Below are 19,853 nucleotides of genomic sequence, written 5' to 3'. Positions count from 1 at the left end.
AACTATACAATAATAAGAGAACATTCATTTGTAAAAAAAAGAATGTACAATGAGATTGACAGGAAGTCCGTAGTGTTGGTACAAATATTATTTTGAAATGGCTTTGTTTTTTCTTTGTTTTTCTTTCTTTAGGTACATAAATTTGGCGTATAAACTTTGTATACATGTTGGAAATTACCGTATTTTTCGCTCTATAACACGCACCCGACCATAACACGCACGTAGTTTTTAGAGGAGGAAAACAAGAAAAAAAATATTCTAAATGAAACAGTGGATGTATGATTTTTGTGGTTCATGCTGTGGCCACAGACATGTGATCTGACAGTGAGTTTGGAGTAGCCCAATGCAAAAATCCTGAGGATCCATGTGGATCCATGCTTTGTAACCACGTTTTTGCACCACTGCGACCCTAGGCAACAGTGGGTGCGTGATTTTTTTGGTGCAGGCTGTAGCCATGGACATGCTATGTTATCTGATGGTGAATTTGGGGTGACCCAGTGCAAAGATCCTGTGGATCCATGCTTTGTAACCACATTTTTGCACCATTGCAGCCCCAGGCAACAGTGGGTGTGTGATTTTTTTGGTACAGACTGTAGCCATGGACATGTAATGTGATCTGATGGTGAATTTGGGGTGACCCAATGCAAAAATCCTGAGGATCCATGTGGATCCGTGCTTTGTCACCACGTTTTAAATGGGGAGGGAAGGAAAGCAAAAGTCCCCCCCACCCAAGCCAGACAGGATATACGAAGTATGATTTCTTTTTTATTTACAGTATTTCTTTTTTGGCCACCTCTGTCACTGCAACCTTTGCTCTGTGCTTGCACATTTTTGGGCAATAGGGCATGTAACACACTTTTTTTCATCTGCCAAGATGTAGAAAATCAATTTTAATGTCCCTATATAAAATGCCTAGTGAAGCAGAAGGGTATTACATCAGCCACTGTATTAAGGCTAAACGTTTGAAGAACAGCTCTCTATGGGGGGGGGGGAGACTAAATTCCATTTTCAATCAATTGTTATTGTGGCAGCAATTATCAGTGTATAGCAGACAATGAGGAAAAGAACTTTAAAATATATATATATATATAAAACATTCTCACGTTACACTTCTTCAAAGAAGAGTATGAGGCTTTTAATGAAGGGGAGAGGAGAGATGCTGTAATCCTCCTGGCTCAGGAGATTCTGATTTACCAGCCGCGTGTAGAAAGTATAGATTAAGATATTTGATATACAGCATATAAATCCAGAGATTTCCATGTCTCACTCTGCAATCCAGCCTGCTGTTACTTACGAGCAGGGAAGCAGGGTTTCTCTTCCAAACAAGCATACTGTCTCCCTCCAGCAGTACATTGCTTGGAGAAGCTGTAATTTGGAGGGGGGCTGGGGGCAGGGCTCTCTGCTTTTGGAAAAGAAATGAGAAGCCTACCATTGTAAAGCAAAAGTCGTTCCCCCCACCACCACCCAAGCCAGCCCTCTCTCTCTCTTTCTCTCTCTCTCTCTCTCTCTCTCCCACCTGCATGCTTTTCGGCTGCCTGCGAGTCCCTAGAGCACAGAGAGGAGGTGGTGGTGGGCTGGAGCCTGCACGCAGTGTGACTAGGGAAGATTAGAAGGAAGGACGCGATCCTTTCCTTAACCCTCTGCTTGCCAGGAGGACAAGGGATTCCCTCCTCTTTGTTGAGTTTGAGCAAACGCAGCAACAGAAGCGGGCGGGCAGTAAGACCCTGAGGCAGAATGCAGGAAAGCTTCTGCCTTCCCTCTTCCCTCCGCCTGCCCGCCCGCCCGATCTTATTTTTGCCTATTTTGTCCCTGCGCTCCGTGAGTCAGCTCCAGGGACCACACATTCGCTCAATAACACGCACAGACATTTCACCTTACTTTTTAGGAGAAAAAATCTGCGTGTTATAGAGCGAAATTTACGGTATATTAGAATATGCCCTGTAATGTAATATGATAATGTATACATATGTGACATAAGAACGTTAATAAAAGAAAAAGCCCACAGCTCCTGAAGGCAGCCAGAGCCAACTGCTCCGGGCTGCTGAGACTGCCGCCGCTGCATTTCCTGGGGACATTAGATCAAATCTGGGGACATTCCGGGGATGGAATTTGTCCGGGGACTTATTTGCAAATCCGGGGACTGTCCCTGGGAAACGGGGACGTCTGGTTTCCCATTCCTTGTGAGCCGCCCTGAAGGCAGGGAATTGGGAATGAGGAGGAGGTATCAGGGAACAGCGGCGTAGCGTGGGTTGTCAGCACCCGGGGCAAGGCAAGTAATTTGCGCCCCCTAACCCCTAACCTGCCGCCGCTGCCAGCTTCTTTTTGCTGCTGCCTGGTCTGGTCTGGTGTGGTTCTCTCCCGCGCTCAGCGCTGCGCTGGGCGGCCGCTGCACTCTCCCTCCCCCAGATAGTCCCTCGCTCTCTCTCCGCACCGCACGCCTGGCACCCCCCCTCCACAGTGGGTGGCGACCCAGCGGCTCGGATCGAATTCACACAGCCAGCACTGCAGTGAGAGAGAGTGAGTGAGCCAGGTAGGAGCAGAGAGCTGCAAGTGCGAGCGCCCCCCCCCCCCAGATGTTGCGCCTGGTGCGGCCGGCACCCCCTGCACCCCCCATGCTACGCCACTGTCAGGGAAGCGATACGATGGCCACCTTCCAATATCTGGAGGGCTGTCTCGTGGAAGATGGAGCAAGCTTGTTTTTTGTTGCTCCAAAGGGTTCAAATGACAAAGAAGGAGATTCCAATTAAACATTAGGAAGAACTTTCTGATGCTAAGAGCTGTTCAACAATGGAATGGTGGCTTTAAGCAGAGGTTGGGCAGCCATCTGTCATGGATGCTTTAGCTGAGACGCCTGCATTGCAGGGGGTTGGTCTAGATGACCCCTGGGGTCCCTTCCAAGTCGACAGTTCTACGATTACGGCCAATGATAAGACAGCTCCTTAAGCTCCCATTTTCACACGGACCTACGTGCCACCACCTGAGGACCATGCCGTCCGTTTTTTGTTTTTTTAATGATCTTAGAAGCGGTGGTTCTCATTCACCAGCCTCTGCTACTCAGTTGGCATTCAACTTCGTTGACGCAACTCAGAGCTTCCAGGGTTGAAAAACCTCCGCCGAGCCCCTGGCTTCCCACGCTCACCTTTGCGGATCAGAGAAGGGGCATCTCTGAACGCCCAGACGTTGCTGCACTGCAGCTGCCACCATCCCCAAGACCATTTAGCGAAGGGTCCCTGTGATGGCCTGGGATTTGGACTCGGAGGCTGAACCTGAGGAATCCCCGCCTGCACAGGAGTCCCCGCCTCCAGAACCAGCTGAGCCGGGGCTGGGGCTTGAGCCTGAAGGGTCCTCACCTGTGCTGGGTCCTCAGGTGCAGGCACCAGCTGAGTCTGCTCTGGCTCCTGAGGTGATGGAGGACCCATCGCCTGCAGGTGCTCCACTCTCAGCCCCGTCAGGGGAGTCTGAGGTTGCCTCTGGGTCCAGTAACCCTCCAGCCTCTCCTGAGCTCCAGAGGCTCAGGGCAGAGAGGCGGAGGGAACTAAGTTCCCGCAGGAGGAGGACTCGCCTCCAGGCCAGGAGAGGCGAGTCACCAGAACATCGGGCCGCCCTATGCCTCGGGGCAGATAAAAGGCAGCCAGCCCCAGTCCCAGGTTGCGGGAGCAACATTGTTGGTAGCCTGTTCCTGCCTGAACCCTGTCCTGCCGGAGCTCCTGACCTCACCTGACTCCCTGCCTTGGACCCAGCTTCAGCTTTGACAGACTGCCTCCATACCACACCCTCGACCTCGGACTGGACTCGGACCTCGCCTCTCGGTTAGCCCCCAGGACCAGCACAGTCCCTGAAGCAGATCTGCCTTCCTCTTGCCCACATCTCTGCGCACCACCCCAATCACACCATCAGGTCTGGCCAGATACGCAGCTGCCTCAGCTGACGTCTCTCAGCTGTGGGATATCCCGTTTCGTGCGGACGGAGGAGGGCTATGACCGCCAGGTTCCCTGCGGCCACTAATGGCTTCTTAATTCTTCGCACCGCAGCTCTTGAAAGACAACAATCTAAATATCCGCAAGCTGGTCTGGAATGAGATCCCTGAAGGGCCAGCTGTCATGGCAGACCAACAGCCGTCTCTAATGCACACCCTGCCCCAAAAACCACAAAGGGCGGCATTTGGCGATTCTCTCTGTCTATCGCTGTCTCTCTCAAATGCACACACTCTTCTGCAAACTCGTCCCCTGTCTCAGGACTAGAGGAGCTCACGCCTCGTGAGAATGTCAGAAGAGGCTGCTGGGTCCAGCCAATGGCCCATCTAAGGCCAGCATCCTGGTCTCCCAGTGGTCAATCAGATTATTATTATTATTATTATTATTATTATTAATTAAGTATACCCCGCCCATCTGGCTGGGTTCCCCAGCCACTCTGGGCAGCTTCCAACAGAATATTAAAATACAATAACCTATTAAACATTAAAACCTTCCCTAACCAGAGCTGCCTTCAGATGTCTTCTAAAAGTCAGGTAGTTATTCATTTCTTTGACATCTGATAGGAGGGCGTTCCACAGGGCGGGTGCCACTACTGAGAAGGCCCTTTGCCTGGTTCCCTGTAACCTCACTTCTCGCAGGGAGGGAACCGTCAGAAGGCCCTCGGAGCTGGACCTCAGTGTCTGGGCAGAACAATGGGGGTGGAGACACTCCTTTCACGTATACAGGACCAAGGCTGTTTAGGGCTTTCAAGGTCAGCACCAACACTTTGAATTGTGCTCGAAAACGTACTGGGAGCCAGTGTAGGTCTTTCAAGACCAGTGTTATGTGGTCTCGGCGGCCGCCCCCAGTCACCAGTCTGGCTGCTGCATTCTGGATTAGCTGTAGTTTCTGGGTCATCTTCAAAGGTAGCCCCACAGAGAGCACATTGCAGTAGTCCAAGCGGGAGATAACCAGAGCATGCACCACTCTGGCGAGACAGTCTGCGGGCACGTAGGGTCTCAGCCTGCGTACCAGATGGAGCTGGTAGACAGCCGCCCTGGAGACAGAATTGACCTGTGCCTCCATGGACAGCTGTGAGTCCAAAATGACTCCCAGGCTGCGCACCTGGTCCTTCAGGGGCACAGTTACCCCATTCAGGACCAGGGAGTCCTCCACACCCGCCCACCTCCAGATGTCTGTGGGAAACTCTCAAACAGGATTCAAACACAAGACCCTTCCTCCCCTTCTGTGGTTTTCAGCAATTGATATTTCAGGAAGCACTGATGCCTCCAGCTGTGGAGACATAACACAGCCATCCTGGCCATTAGCCATCAATAGACCTCTCCTCCATGAATGTGTCCAATCCACTTTTAAAGCCATCTAGGTTGATCGCCATAACTGCCTCCTGGTGAACTGAGTTCCACAGTTCCACTATGCACTGCGGGGGAAAGTCCTCCTTTTTACCCGTCCTAAATCTCCCAACCTTCAGCTTCCCTGGATGCCCGTGAGTTCTAGTGTTAGGAGAGAGGGAGAGAAACTTTCCTCTGCCCGTTTTCTCTACTCCATGTGCATCATTATTTGATTTCATATATTTATTTAATCCATTTACCGTATTTTCCGCTCTATAGGGCGTACCTGACCATGGGGCGCACCTAGTTTTCAGAGGGGGAAATCAAGGAAAAAAATATGATTCCCCCCCCCCCCAAGCTCTGGGAGCAGCAGACAGGCTGCACGCAGCCTGTGAACTTCTCCCAGACCTTCTCCCTGCTATTGCGGGAGGTGAGGGAATTCCCCCATCTCCCGCAAAAGCCCACAGGAGGGAGAAGGGACTGACTCGGTCAGTCAGTCCCTTTTCCCTCCTTGGGGAAAAGCCCCCAAGCGCGGTGCGCTCTTTAAAGGCTGTGCGGCTCCTGCGGGCTTTTGCGGGAGATGGGGGAATTCCCCCACCTCGTAGAAAAGTCCGCAAAAGCCGCTCACCCTTTAAAGAGCGCACCGCGCTTGGGGGCTTTTCAACCGAGCCTGTGGGGCTGACGGTGGGGGGAAGCGTTGCTTTCCCACACCACCAGCCTCAAAGACCAGACTCTCCTGGCTTCAGCAAAAGCAACATGAAGCAACGCGAAGCCTCCGGAGCGCAGGCTTCAGAGGCTTCGCGTTGCTATCGCTGAAGCCAGGGAGCCTGCATTCACTCCATAGGACACACACACATTTCCCCTTCATTTCTGGAGGGGGAAAGGTGCGTCCTATGGAGCGAAAAATACGGTATATTCCTCCCTTCATCAAATGATCTCTGGGCGGTTCACACGACAAAAAATGCAAGACGGAAGCAGAAATAAATGGCGAAAACAAAACCAACACAGCAATCATTCCCCCCTCCCGCAAACACAAGGCTACAGAAGAATAATCAGCCAAAGGCTTATTAACGAAACTGCACTTATTTTATTTGAAATTAATTCTGCTCCCTAAGAATCTCCAGTTTCAGAGACTGAGGTCTGGCATTGGGAGATGTTCTCAGGAACTTACCATCCGGGTCAAAGGGGAGATCCTCGTCCACACCGACCACCCGTCTCCTGTGGTTGAAAGGAGGGGTGTCTGGGAAGCTTTCGAGAATAACTTCGCCCTCCGGGTAGTCTGGGATGATGTCCGGGTCCGAAGGGTCACTCGTATCTTCTCCCTGCGGGGATAGGCTGCCCCCGTCTCCACGGCGCCTCAGCAGAACAGCCGTGACGGCCTCGATCGGGCTCTCGTACACCGGCGGCAGGGAAGGGGTCCTCGCGTTTTCTTCTAATACAGAAGGTGGCGTCAGTTGCTCCGACAGGTACAGGAGGGCCGAATCCAGTTCAGAGTACGGAGGGAGGCTGCTGGGTGCTGAGTAGAGCGAGGTGGGCTCCAGTTCTGAGTCCAGGCTGGCGCCCGAGTGCCTTGGCTCGCTGTAGTCAACCTGCGCATCGGCGTTCGACGCAGCGCTGGGTCCCGGTCCGAGCGGCTGCCCAGTGGGCAGGTACTCGAAATCGTCTTCGCTGTCGTCGTAGAAGGGATCCGCGTAGTCGAGGTTGGGGTCAGGGTATTCCGGCTCCAGGAAGTTGTGGCCGGTGGAGCTGGTCTCGGGGGGTTCCGGGGGAGCGGCGGGGAGCCCGCCGAGCGAGGCAGGGACCACATTGCCCAGCTGGGTGGCGCTGCCAATGTGGAATGCCCAGATGCCAGGGATGCCCATGTTGCTCAGCCTAAAGGAAGGAGGAAGAACAGGGCTTGATTAACTGTTAGGACATCAAGGTAGAACGGAGGGTGGGCACCACAGAAATTTCCCATTGCCGGATTTTTAACCTCAACAAATCGCTCAGCTGAACGTTTGTTTTCTCAGTTGAAGGATATTTAAAATCCCCACAGAGGAAATCAGAAGAAGTACCGACATTGAAAGACTGGCAAAATAATTTTTTTGAAACGATTGAATTAGCAAAAATGACGTCAACAGAAATGCAATCTAATCAAAGTCTCAAACAGGAATGGGAATGTGTAGAAGAATACATGACCAAAAGATGCTCCAACAAGAATTTATTGATATGTATAGACTGATTTCACAAAGTTAAGCTAAGCTAAGCAAATATATAAGATTGAATGTCTAATTATTAAGATACAAAATTACCATCTCAATAATAAAATTACAAAATAATAACAAGGAAGTCACACACGGGTGGAGGGAAGACTCAGGGTAAGAAATAAGAAATGGATAAATGTGGGTACATAATGAAATGTGAAAATGTGAATTTACAAATATATGTATCAATATGTAAATACTTCATATATGTATTACAACATTAATAATAAATAAATAAAATCCCCACAGAGCGACTATGCAGCAAGGCAGCCTGGGAGCCTTATCTGAAGTACAGAAGCAGGTGTGTTACATAAGATTAGTTTTGAGAATCTGATTGAAGAATCAAAGAATTGTAGAGTCGAAGGGGGGCCCCCAGTGGTCATCTATCCCAACCCCCTGCAACGCAGGCATCTCAGGCACCCCAAAGACTTTGCAATTAGAACAAGTAGGAGGAAAAAACCTCAAATACAAATAAAGTGGAAGTATACAAAATGAAACGTTATTTTCCATCTTACTGTAGGCTTTTCTTCATTTTGATAAACAAAAAAAATATTTTATGGTTTATTATTGTGTATATTTTGAATGAGGACATGGCTGGCACTGTGGTCTAATCCACTGAGCCTCTTGGGCTTGCTGATCAGAAGGTTGGCGGTTCGAATCCCCATGACGGGGTGAGCTCTCGTTGCTCGGTCCCTGCTCCTGCCAACCTAGCAGTTTGAAAGCATGCCAGTGCAAGGAGATAAATAAGTGCCACTGCGGTGGGAAGGTAAACGGCGTTTCCATGCACTCTAGTTTCCGTCACAGTGTCCTGTTGCGCCAGAAGCAGTTTAGTCCTGCTGGCCACATGACCTGGAAAGCTGTCTCTGGACAAACACCTGCTCTCTCGGCCTGAAAGCGGAGATAAGTGCCATAACCCCAGAGTCACCTTTGACTGGACTTAACCGTCCAGGGGTCCTTTAAAGGTAAAGGGACCCCTGACCATTAGGTCCAGTTGTGACCGACTCTGGAGTTGCGGGGCTCATCTCGCTTTATTGGCTGAGGGAGCCAGCGTACAGCTTCCGGGTCATGTGGCTAGCATGACTAAGCCGCTTCTGGCGAACCAGAGCAGTGCACGGAAACGCTGTTTACCTTCCTGCCTGAGTGGTACCTATTTATCTACTTGCACTTTGACATGCTTTCGAATTGCTAGGTTGGCAGGAGCAGGGACCGAGCAACGGGAGCTCACCCTGTCGCGGGGATTTGAACCGCTGACCTTCTGATTGGCAAGTCCTGGGCTCTGTGGTTTAACCCACAGCGCCACCTGTTACCTTTACCTATATTTTGAACCCCCTTCACAGATCACTGCCTTGTCGTGGCAAAGGGGCTTGAATTACTCAGAGAAGCTATTAGCTATGTCATGCAGGGCCACCCAAGACAGACAGGTCATAGCCTAGAGTTTAGACTACATGTGATCCACCTGGAGAAGGAACTGGCAAACCACTCCAGTATTTTGCCAAGAAAACTCCATGGACATAAAAAAGGAGATGCTTTGAGAAGAAAGTGAGAGTTTCCAAGGCATGCTCTGGTCCATGGGGTCACGGAGAGTCAAACACAACTAAACAACAACAACAAGTATTTTGAATAAGATATATATACAGAGGCACCAAAATCTTTCCAGGGCTTAGGGCCTCTAAAGATCTTTCTCCAGCCCTGAGGAAGAAGGGTGAAAGCCCAATGGCTGCTGATTGACAACCACCTTTTTGAAATAAAATAAAATAAAAAACTTCAACATGAAGGGTGCGAATTCATGCAACAAGACCCTCCAGGCTCCCAGTGGGGCTGAGCAGCTGCCCCTGGGAAGCCTGCAAGCAGGACCCGAGAGGCAACAGCCCTTTCCTGCTGCTGCTCCTCTTCAGAAACTGGTATTCATATAGATTCATGGAACTGTAGAGTTGAAAGGGACACCCAGGGGTCATCTAGTCCAACCCTCTGCAATGCAAGAATCTCGGCTGAAAAATCCATGATAGTGGGCCATCCTGGAGCATACAGACTTTGACGTGGCATTAGTTCAACATTCACGCTGTGCCTGAAGATTTGGGCGGGGGGGTGGGCAAAACTGAGAGGCAGCCTTACCCGCACGGCTTACGGTCTAGTAAAGCATGGTTCGGAGGAAAGGGGGATTTTATGACAACCGACGAATCCCTTTGGGGCTCGGGACCGAGGAATCTGTTAGGATATTTCCGTTCCACCTTAAAAGGGAGCAGGCTTTGTGAGTCAGAGAGTCTGTGCATGTCCTGTTCACAGGATGTTTATGTTTCTATTGCTTTCGTTCTCTCTGTGTCTGGAGACACTGACGCAGGCAGTCATGTCTTTCTTTGTTCTGATCTACGCTGAATAAAGCTTGTAAATAATGCTCTCCTGAGTGCAACTTTTGGCTGTGCATTATCTGCTGATAAAGAGTGTGCATGAGCTCTAGAATGTGGCAAGATATTTTCTAGAAACTCATGTCGCTAATTGCTGATACTGCGTGCCTACGGGAGATCGATGGATCGTCCGGCAGACGGCTTGGGGCCATGATGGACTTTATCTCCCTGGCAGTATCCCAACAGAATCATGGCGTGTGTAATTGCCTTGGCGTGATCCCCGCCGACGAGCGAAAACAATGCGGTCCGGCTCCATGCCACACTGGCAAAGTCTGGATATCCGTGCCGGATGGGTCGCTCGGATCACGTTACTAATTGCAAACAGCAGAAACAGCTCCGCTGGAGAGGAGCTGGGAAGCAGTGATGGGATCCGGGTTGGCCACACGATCAAAGACCAAGGCAATGCAGATCCAGATCACGGGGGAATTTGCTCTTCAGAGCTCAGCTTGGCAGACCTAAAATTCTCTTGCTCCTTCAATACCCCAAGTAGCATCAAAAATATGCATGTAGTTCCTAAACAGGAACAGCACATGGCAGAATGCAATGCCCACTTTTCTAGGATCAGTAATGGAATAGGATGCCCATCTGTTGTGGATGCTCTAGTTGAGATTCCTGCATTGCATGGAATTGGACTAGATTACTGTCCCATCACCTCCTGGCAAACAGAAGGGGAAGAAATGGAGGCAGTGAGAGATTTTACTTTCTTGGGCTCCATGATCACTGCAGATGGTGACAGCAGCCACGAAATTAAAAGACACCTGCTTCTTGGGAGAAAAGCAATGACAAACCTAGACAGCATCTTAAAAAGCAGAGACATCACCTTGCCAACAAAGGTCCGTATAGTTAAAGCTAGGGTTTTCCCAGTAGTGATGTTTTCCCAGAATTGATGCTTTTGAATTATGTTACTCTCGGGTACACATGGAGTCCAGACAGTTATTAAAATTGAACCTAATAAACAAGTTTATTTTATAAGCGTTAACAAGTTTAAGGTTTCTCAGATAATATTCTTGTCAGTTTCTTAACTTTAGTTTCTTTACCAGCCTATACCTTCCTAATACCTTCTGACTGATTACCGTATTTTTCGCACTATTGGACGCACCGGTCCATAGGACGCACCTAGATTTGGGGGGGGGGGGAAATAAAGGCAAAAAAAATTTATTCCCCCCCGCCAGGCGCGGGGCTGGGGCGGGGGAAGCCCAAGCTTCCCCCTCCCCCAGAACGGGACCCAGAGCCGTGCCAAAGCTGCGCGCAGCTTTGGCATCGCTCTGGGAGCTTGCGGGGCTGGGGGAGGAGGAAGCCCTCCGCCAGCCTCCAAACCATGTCGGGAGACAGCGGGATGGCGCGCTGCGCCTCTCCCGCTGTCCCCCGAGTTTGCGGGGCTGGGCCAGCCTTCTAACCAAGTCGGGGGACATCAGGAAGGGCGCGCTGCGCCTCTCCCGCTGTCCCCCGAGTTTGCGGGGCTGGCGACGGGGAGGAGCAGGTTTCTTCCCCCCGCCAGCCTTCTAGCCAAGTCGGGGGACAGCGGCAAAGGCACGCTGCGCCTCTCCCGCTGTCCCCCAGGTTTGCGGGGCTGGCGACGGGGAAGAGCAGGCTTCTCCCCCCGCCAGCCTTCTAGACAAGTCGGGGGACAGCGGCAAAGGCGCGCTGCGCCTCTCCCGCTGTCCCCCGAGTTTGCGGGGCTGGTGACGGGGAGGAGCAGGCTTCTCCCCCCGCCAGCCTTCTAGACAAGTCGGGGGACAGCGGCAAAGGCGCGCTGCGCCTCTCCCGCTGTCCCCCAGGTTTGCGGGGCTGGCGACGGGGAAGAGCAGGCTTCTCCCCCCGCCAGCCTTCTAGACAAGTCGGGGGACAGCGGCAAAGGCGCGCTGCGCCTCTCCCGCTGTCCCCCGAGTTTGCGGGGCTGGTGACGGGGAGGAGCAGGCTTCTCCCCCCGCCAGCCTTCTAGACAAGTCGGGGGACAGCTGCAAAGGCGCGCTGCACCTCTCCCGCTGTCCCCCGAGTTTGCGGGGCTGGCGACGGGGAGGAGCAGGCTTCTCCCCCCGCCAGCCTTCTAGACAAGTCGGAGGACAGCGGCAAAGGCGCGCTGCGCCTGTCCCGCTGTCCCCCGAGTTTGCGGGGCTGGTGACGGGGAGGAGCAGGCTTCTTCCTCCCGCCAGCCTTCTAGACAAGTCGGGGGACAGCGGCAAAGGCGCGCTGCGCCTCTCCCGCTGTCCCCCGAGTTTGCGGGGTTGGCGACGGGGAGGAGCAGGCTTCTCCCCCCGCCAGCCTTCTAGACAAGTCGGGGGACAGCGGCAAAGGTGCGCTGCGCCTCTCCCGCTGTCTCCCGAGCTTGTGGGGCTGGCGGTGGGGCTCTCCTGAAGCCTGGAGAGCGGGAGGGGTCGGTGCGCACTGACCCCCCTTGCTCTCCAGGCTTCAGCGAAAGCCTGTATTCGCCCCATAGGACGCACCCAGATTTCCCCTTCATTTTTTGAGGGGAAGAAGTGCGTCCTATAGTGCGAAAAATACGGTATATCAACTGTTTGACTGACTCCTCTTAACAGATTCTCTCACTCTCTCACATCAGACTAGCCCAACCCACAGACTTATCCTTTCTCTCTTCTCTAACTCCAGACTGACTTCTTAACAACTCCTCTAACTCCTCCCCTTGGGTTCCTATTGGTTAATCATTTTACAGGGTCTTTTGGGGGGTGGCTCCCCATTTGAGGAATCCCCTTTCCTGGGGAGGTGCATCTATCTCCTTTGTTATTAACTCCCAAGAGGGATTCTGAAAGGTTCCTGTTTGCTCGGGGTTTGATGGCTGAAAGATGCTGTTGTTGCTGGCAGCCTTGACCTTGTGAGCTTCTAAATTGTTTTCAGATGCTCTCAATTGTTCTTGCTTCTAAAATGTTTTCACTCGTTTTATTTTAATTTTAATTGCATGGTTTCGCTGCGTTCTTGTTGGCCGCCCTGGGCTCCCTCGGGAGGAAGGACGGGACAGAAATGCGATAATAAACAAGGCAATGTTCAGCTGCTGGAGGCAGTAAATATCTGTGAACGCCAGTTTTTGGGAATTGCAGAGAGAGCACAGGCCATGGGCCAGATCCAGCACATGTATTCACATGGAGAGCTTCTCTCACGGACTTATTTCAGGAATGTTTGGACTGCTTGGCTTTGACATACTGAGTTGCACACGTCATTATTATTGGACATTGTATATATTATTTAAGATTTCTTTTTGTGTGTGTGTAATTTTTATTAAGTTTTCTATTTTACAATTTAAAATATTCATTAAACAACCTTAAAATGTCAGTGACTTCCCGTATTCTCTTTCCATGGTTCAATTTGCATATCATAAATCCCTGCATATTTTACATAAATTAAACCATTCAGTATTTCATTATTACATCCATCAAAACTTGTTGAATTTATCTTAATGCTGCCAACATTTTCAAGTATACAAGTATTTCCCCCCCATATATTCAATCAACATTTTCCAATCTTCTTTAAAAGTATGTTCTCCTATTCTATATGTTAGGTCCACAAGTTGTGCATATTCCATCAGTTTAAGTTGCCATTCTTCTTTGGTTGAAACTTCACTCATTTTCGATTTTTGAACTACTAAAACATGGGCTGCAGTAGTGACATACATAAATAGCCTTTATTGACACCTGGCAATTTCCATCTGAATTATCCCCAACAAAAAGGACTCTAGTTTGGTGGGGGGTTTGGAAAAAAAGTACTTTTAAACCTTTTTTTCAATTCATTGTGGATTATTCCCCAATACTATTTTACCCTTTTACAGGTCTACCACATATATTGTTATTATTTAAGATGTCATGTAATAAATACAAGGTGTTGAAATGCTGTACATGTTAAACCTTGGTTAGCGAGACCTAGAATCAAAGAATCAGAGTTGGAAGGGAACCGCCAGGGTCATCTAGTCTGACCCCTGGCAATGCAGGAATCTGGACTAAAACATCCGTGACAGGTAGCTGTCCAACCTCCCCAGGCAGCCTGGCCAATGAGCAGGGATGATGGGAGTTGTAGTTTCAATGTGTTGTTGGGCTCCCAGCTTCCATGACCCTCAGGCAGCCTGACCAATATTCAGGGATGATGCTCATTCCAGTGACATCTGCAGGGCACCACATTGGCTACTCTCGAGTAGCAGCTGTGTGCTCCAGAAGTGTTCAGGGAAAGGTAGATATCACATTTGGGATATCAGGATTATTATTATTATTATTATTATTATTATTATTATTATTATTATTAGGACGTGGGTGGCACTGTGGGTTAAACCACAGAGCCTAGGACTTGCTGATCAGAAGGTCGGTGGTTCGAATCCTCGCAACGGGGTGAGCTCCCGTTGCTCGGTCCCTGCTCCTGCCAACCTAGCAGGTCGAAAGCATGTCAAAGTAGATAAATAGGTACCACTCCGGCAGGAAGGTAAACGGCATTTCTGTGTGCTGCTCTGGTTCGCCAGAAGCGGCTTCGTCATGCTGGCCACATAACCTGGAAGCTGTACGCCGGCTCCCTCGGCCAGTAAAGCGAGATGAGTGCAGCAACCCCAGAGTCAGCCACGACTAGACCTAATGGTCAGGGGTCCCTTTAACTTATTGTTGTTGTTGTTGTTGTTGTTGTTGTTGTTATTGTTATTATTATTTTATTCTCCAGCCACTGGGGAACAAAATATTAAAAATACATTAAAAACTTCCCTAAACAGGGCTGCCTTCAAATGTCTTCTAAATGTCAGATAGTTGTTTATTTCTTTGATATCTGGTGGGAGGGCGTTCCACAGGGCAGGTGCCACTACCAAGAAGGCCCTCTGCCTGGTTCCATGTAACTTGGCTTCTTGTAGAGAGGGAACTGCCAGAAGGCCCTCAGAGCTGGACCTCAGCATCCGGGCAGAACAATGGGGGTGGAGACGCTCCTTCTGGTATACTGGGCTGAGGCCATTTAGGGCTTTCAAGGTCAGCACCAACACTTTGAATTGTGCTCAGAAATGTACTGGGAGCCAATGTAGGTCTTTCAAGACCGGGGTTATATGGTCTCGGCAGCCGCTCCCAGTCACCAGTTTAGCTGCTGCGTTCTGGATTAGTTGTAGTTTCTGGGTCACCTTCAAAGGTAGCCCCACGTAGAGCGCATTGCAGTAGTCCAAGCGGGAGATAACTAGAGCGTGCACCACTCTGGCAAGACAGTCTGCGGGCAGGTAGGGTCTCAGCCTATGTACCAGATAGAGCTGGTAGACAGCTGCCCTGGACACAGAATTGACCTGTGCCTCCATGGACAGCTGTGAGTCCAAAATGACTCCCAGGCTGCACACCTGGTCCTTCAGGAGCCCAGATAGAGCACTACATCAGGAAAGAATCCAGGGAAGATTTTGCACAGGTCCTGGGCTAGGAAGAACTGGTGAAAGGAAGATAATTGAGAACTGATGGATTTCCTATCTGGGTGGCGAATATGCAGCCAAGTGGATAAGATGCCAACAAAGGTCCGTATAGTAAAAGCTCTGGTTTTCCCAGTAGTGATGTATGGAAGTGAGAGCAGGACCATAAAGAAGGCTGTTCGCAGAAGAATTGATGCTTTTGAATTCTGGTGCTGGAGGAGACTCTTGAGAGTCCCATGGACTGCAAGAAGATCAAACCTCTCCATTCTGAAGGAAATCAGCCCTGAGTGCTCACTGGAAGGACAGATCCTGAAGCTGAGGCTCCAAGACTCTGGCCACCTCCTGAGAAGAGAAGACTCCCTGGGAAAGACCCTGATGTTGGGAAAGATGGAGGGCACAAGGAGAAGGGGACGACAGAGAACGAGATGGTGGGACAGTGTTCTCGAAGAGACCAGCATGAGTTTGACCCAACTGTGGGAGGCAGTGGAAGACAGGAGTGCCTGGCGTGCTCTAGTCCAGGGGGTCACAAAGAGTCGGACTCGACTGAACGACTAAACAACAATGATAAGTTGCCAGTCTGGGAGGGCCAGGGAGGCAGAGATTGTGTGCATTCTCCACAGCTTTCTTCCGCGACAGTTGTGCAAAACGCTGGGCGGATTCCGAGCCGCAAAAATAGCTGGCAGGCTGCAGGTCCCCTAAGCATCTAGAAGCAAACAAGATCTCCCTTCACAGCCCCTGAATGCTCCTCCGAGGCCTCGGATATTCGCACATTCCTCTCCCCTTCCCTCATGTCAGCCAACTCCAAGCCAGAGAACAGCTGGCATTTGATAACAGTGGGAAATGGAGACGGCAGCTGCGGTTTTACAGGCCCGGCTCCTCAAGTCGGTCACGTTTCAAGGAAATTTCTAAATACCCGCCTCCCCCCTCCCGGTCCCAAAACTCCTTCTAATGCGAGCTGAAGCTGCTGTGAAGCATCGCTGCTGCAAATGTCCAGATCAGGGGTTTGGTACCCTGAGACTTTTTACGAGGACCGGCTGTGCGATTAGGAAGCAGATTTGAGCTGGCAAGAAAAGGCCACAAATGGTCAATTGTTTAATTTACTAGCAGCCTTGAAGATACAGGATTGAACTAGCAGGGCCACTGCTTTGACCCAGCAGAGTCCTTATGTTCTTATGTCAGGGTTCTTCAGCAGATACGTCATTACAGAATCATAGAATTGTAGAATTGGAAGGTACCCTGAGAATCATCTACTGCAGGGGTTGGCAAACTTTTTCAGCAGGGGGTGGTCCACTGTCCCTCAGACCTTGCGGGGGGCCAGAGGGGGAAATGAACAAAGAGCCCAGCGATGCATTTTAAATAAAAGGACACAGCGTTCTATGCTAGAGCACCAGGCAGGCCCCACAAATAACCCAGAGATGCATTTTAAATAAAAGTATGTTTCCGAGCACAGTTCAAAGTGTTGGTGTTGACCTTGAAAGCCCTAAACAGCCTCGGTCCAGTATACCTGAAGGAGCGTCTCCATCCCCATCGTTCTGCCCGGATGCTGAGGTCCAGCGTCAAGGGCCTTCTGGTGGTTCCCTCACTGTGAGAAGCAAAGCTACAGGGAACCAGGCAGAGGGCCTTCTCAGTAGTGGCGCCCGCCCTGTGGAACGCCCTCCCACCAGATGTCAAAGAGATAAACAACTACCTGACATTTAGAAGACATCTGAAGGCAGCCCTGTTCAGGGAAGTTTTTAATGTGTGACATTTTGATGTATTTTTGATCTTTGTTGCAAGCCGCCAGAGTGGCTGGGGTATCCTTCAGATTGGGCATCCAACATAGACACAGTTTGTTAAAAAAAAAGGTAAAGGTAAAGGACCCCTGGATGGCTAAGTCCGGTCAAGGGCAACTATGGGGTTGCGCCGCTCATCTTGCTTTCAGGCTAAGGAGCCGGTGTTTGTCCACAGACAGCTTTCCGGGTCACGTGGCCAGCAGGACTAAACCGCTTCTGGCACAACACAACATTGTGACGGAAACCAGAGCGCAGGGAAACGCCACTTACTTTCCCCGCTGCAGCAGTACCTATTTATCTACTTGCACTGGTGTGCTTTCGGACTGCTAGGTTGGCAGGAGCTGCGACAGAGCAACGGAAGTGCACTCCGTCACAGGGATTCGAACCGCCGACCTTCCGATCGGTAGGCCCAGGAGGCTCAGTGGTTTAGACCACAGCGCCACTCGTGTTCACAGTTTGTACCCAGTTTGTACCACATGGCAAGAACACACGCCGGTCAAGGGCAGGATGCCAGCAGTCAGAAGAGTGACCTTAGCAGGTTTGCAACAACATCACCGTCCGAGAAGGATGTTTTCCCACAGGTTTTCCACACAGTGCTGGCCTCTCTTTGAAACCAAATTTGGAAAGAGGGGCAGAACAGCACGTATCACCCAGCAGACATGGCATTATCTAAGGAAACAGCCAGCTAACACAAACAAAGTTTGCATGCGACATCTGACACCAGATCCAAACCCATCTCCGCTTTCTGATAAGGCAGACTGGCATGCTTGTTTGGTGTCAGAGTGCAAGAGGTTCAAAAACAAATCTAACTTTTTGGCTGTGCAGCTTTAAACACAAATAAATCAGAAATTCTGCACCCAGAAGTGTTGGATTCTGCAACCTGGGCAAATTTTGCATACTTTTGCAGACTTTTCATCATTGATTTTGCATCTGTTGCAACATGGGGAAGCCTCACTCCCTGGAAATGTGTTCAATGAAAGCAGAGTTCTGTGGAGGGCAGATTCCGCACCCGCTGCCAATTCCTTTGTTTGCACACTGTGGTGGTTCCCAAACTGTGGATGACACCAAGTTATTCGCCTCTGATTCACTTTTTCCCCAAACTAAAAGCACCGCCAAGCGCTGCACCCTTTCTCCAAAGGGGAGTCCTTTTGGGCAGAAAATGACCTAAACGCCAGACTCTCCCCTGGAATTTCCCTGCCAAACCCTTCAAAGATATCAACATTTGGCACATACCCACAAACTGCAAAGGCAGAAGGAAATGACCGTATTTTTCGCTCCATAAGACGCACCCGACCATAAGACGCACCTAGTTTTAGAGGAGGACAACAAGAAAAAAAAATATTCTGAATCTGCGCAGCGCCTCTCCAGCAAAGCAGGAGGAGAAATGGAAGGGTCTCCGTTTATCCTCCCGCTTCACTAAAGGGGCGCTGCGCAGCTCTCCCTCTCTGCGCAGCGCCTCTCCAGCGAAGCAAAGTCAGAACAGCAAGAGGGATCACTGTGCAGAGAAAACAGCGATCCCTCTTGCTGTTCTGGCATCTGGGATAGCTGCGCCAAGCCTCTTCAGGGCAGCAGGAGTGTTCCAGGAGAGCAAGAGGGATCGGTGCTTTCACTGCGCAGCAATCCCTCTTGCTGTTCTGGCTTCAGCGACAGCTGCGCAGCCTGCATTCTCTCCATAAGACGCACGCACAGTTCCCCTTACTTTTTAGGAGGGGAAAAGTGCGTCTTATAGAACGAAAAAATGCAGTAAGATGCTTGGACGTAGAACCAGACAGCACACCAGTTACTTACTGGTAGAGGTTCTTGACGGACTGCTCACTGCTGGTGACGCTGTGGTATGGCCCTTCCCGGCGCTGATAGTCCCCTCTGCTGAAGCCGACTCTGGCTGGCAGCTCCAGGTGGACGTTGTAGGATTCTTTGGGCCGTGTCCCAAAGAACTGGACCCCATCCTCGGGGTAGAGGAAGAGGGCATAGGCATCCGAATCGCTGTAGGCCAAGACTGCTTGGAAGGTGTTGTGCTGCGGAAGCAAAGTGCAGAGACCCAAAATTAATCCTATTCAGATCAAAGCAGAGAACAGGCATCAGGTGTGGGGCAGGGGGAAACTAGGGGCATAAAGTGAACTCCCGGTTGCTCCTTTCCACATGGAGCTCTCTGCCAGTGCCAAACAGCTGATGAGCGCTGGAAGGAAAGCCACACATCCCCTCCTTGGGGATGGAGATGCTAGCTTTGAAGTCTGTTTGCAAGAAGCAGTTGGATATTCAAGCCACTTTCTGCAAACAGGGCATCTTCCCCCTGCAGAGGCCTGGAGCCAGTCGCTCGCCTGCTCATTTGCAAAACTGGCGCTGGACATCTCAAAACTGGGCATCAAAAGAAACATGACTTCGTAACTTATAAAGTAGCACTACATGCATTGGCAGCTAAGAAGATCGGGAGAAAAGAACTAGATAAAATAGCGGTCAGTTGCAAAGGTGATTCGGACATTTAACCTGGCACATTCTACCTTGCTATTCTATCGTATGCAACAAATAATTTTTAGGAGATGTGATTGTGGTTTATTGCATCTGCAGTGCCTGATGTTTTATGGTTAGTGTTGCTTTTGTTTTTGTTCCCATTGTGAATGATGCCATGGCCTCTAACTAGTGCAATAAAGTTGATGAGGATGGTGATTAAAAGAAATAGATTGGTTCCTTCATTGCAAGGCACTTTGGGGCCCTTCCAACTTCATAGTTCTATGAATCTAATTCTGCACCAGATACAGAACACAGCAGTGGCATAGC

The 19,853-nt window shown here is 50.4% G+C and overlaps 1 protein-coding gene across 1 annotated transcript in view; it reads right to left on the bottom strand.

Moving 5' to 3' along the window:
• NID2 (nidogen 2) overlaps positions 1 to 19,853 on the bottom strand; it is an 82,356-nt gene that overhangs the window by 48,466 nt on the left and 14,037 nt on the right. Inside the window, exons 3-4 of the mRNA XM_082216577.1 lie at positions 18,867 to 19,093; positions 6,474 to 7,174 (exon numbers count right to left, since the gene is read on the bottom strand). Coding sequence (XP_082072703.1) covers positions 6,474 to 7,174; positions 18,867 to 19,093 — 928 coding nt within the window. The remainder of the gene's footprint in view (positions 1 to 6,473; positions 7,175 to 18,866; positions 19,094 to 19,853) is intronic.

The sequence above is a fragment of the Podarcis vaucheri genome (assembly GCF_965113315.1).
Source record: "Podarcis vaucheri genome assembly, chromosome: 1".
Taxonomy (NCBI): domain Eukaryota; kingdom Metazoa; phylum Chordata; class Lepidosauria; order Squamata; family Lacertidae; genus Podarcis; species Podarcis vaucheri.
This window is presented reverse-complemented; position numbering and strand designations above follow the sequence as displayed.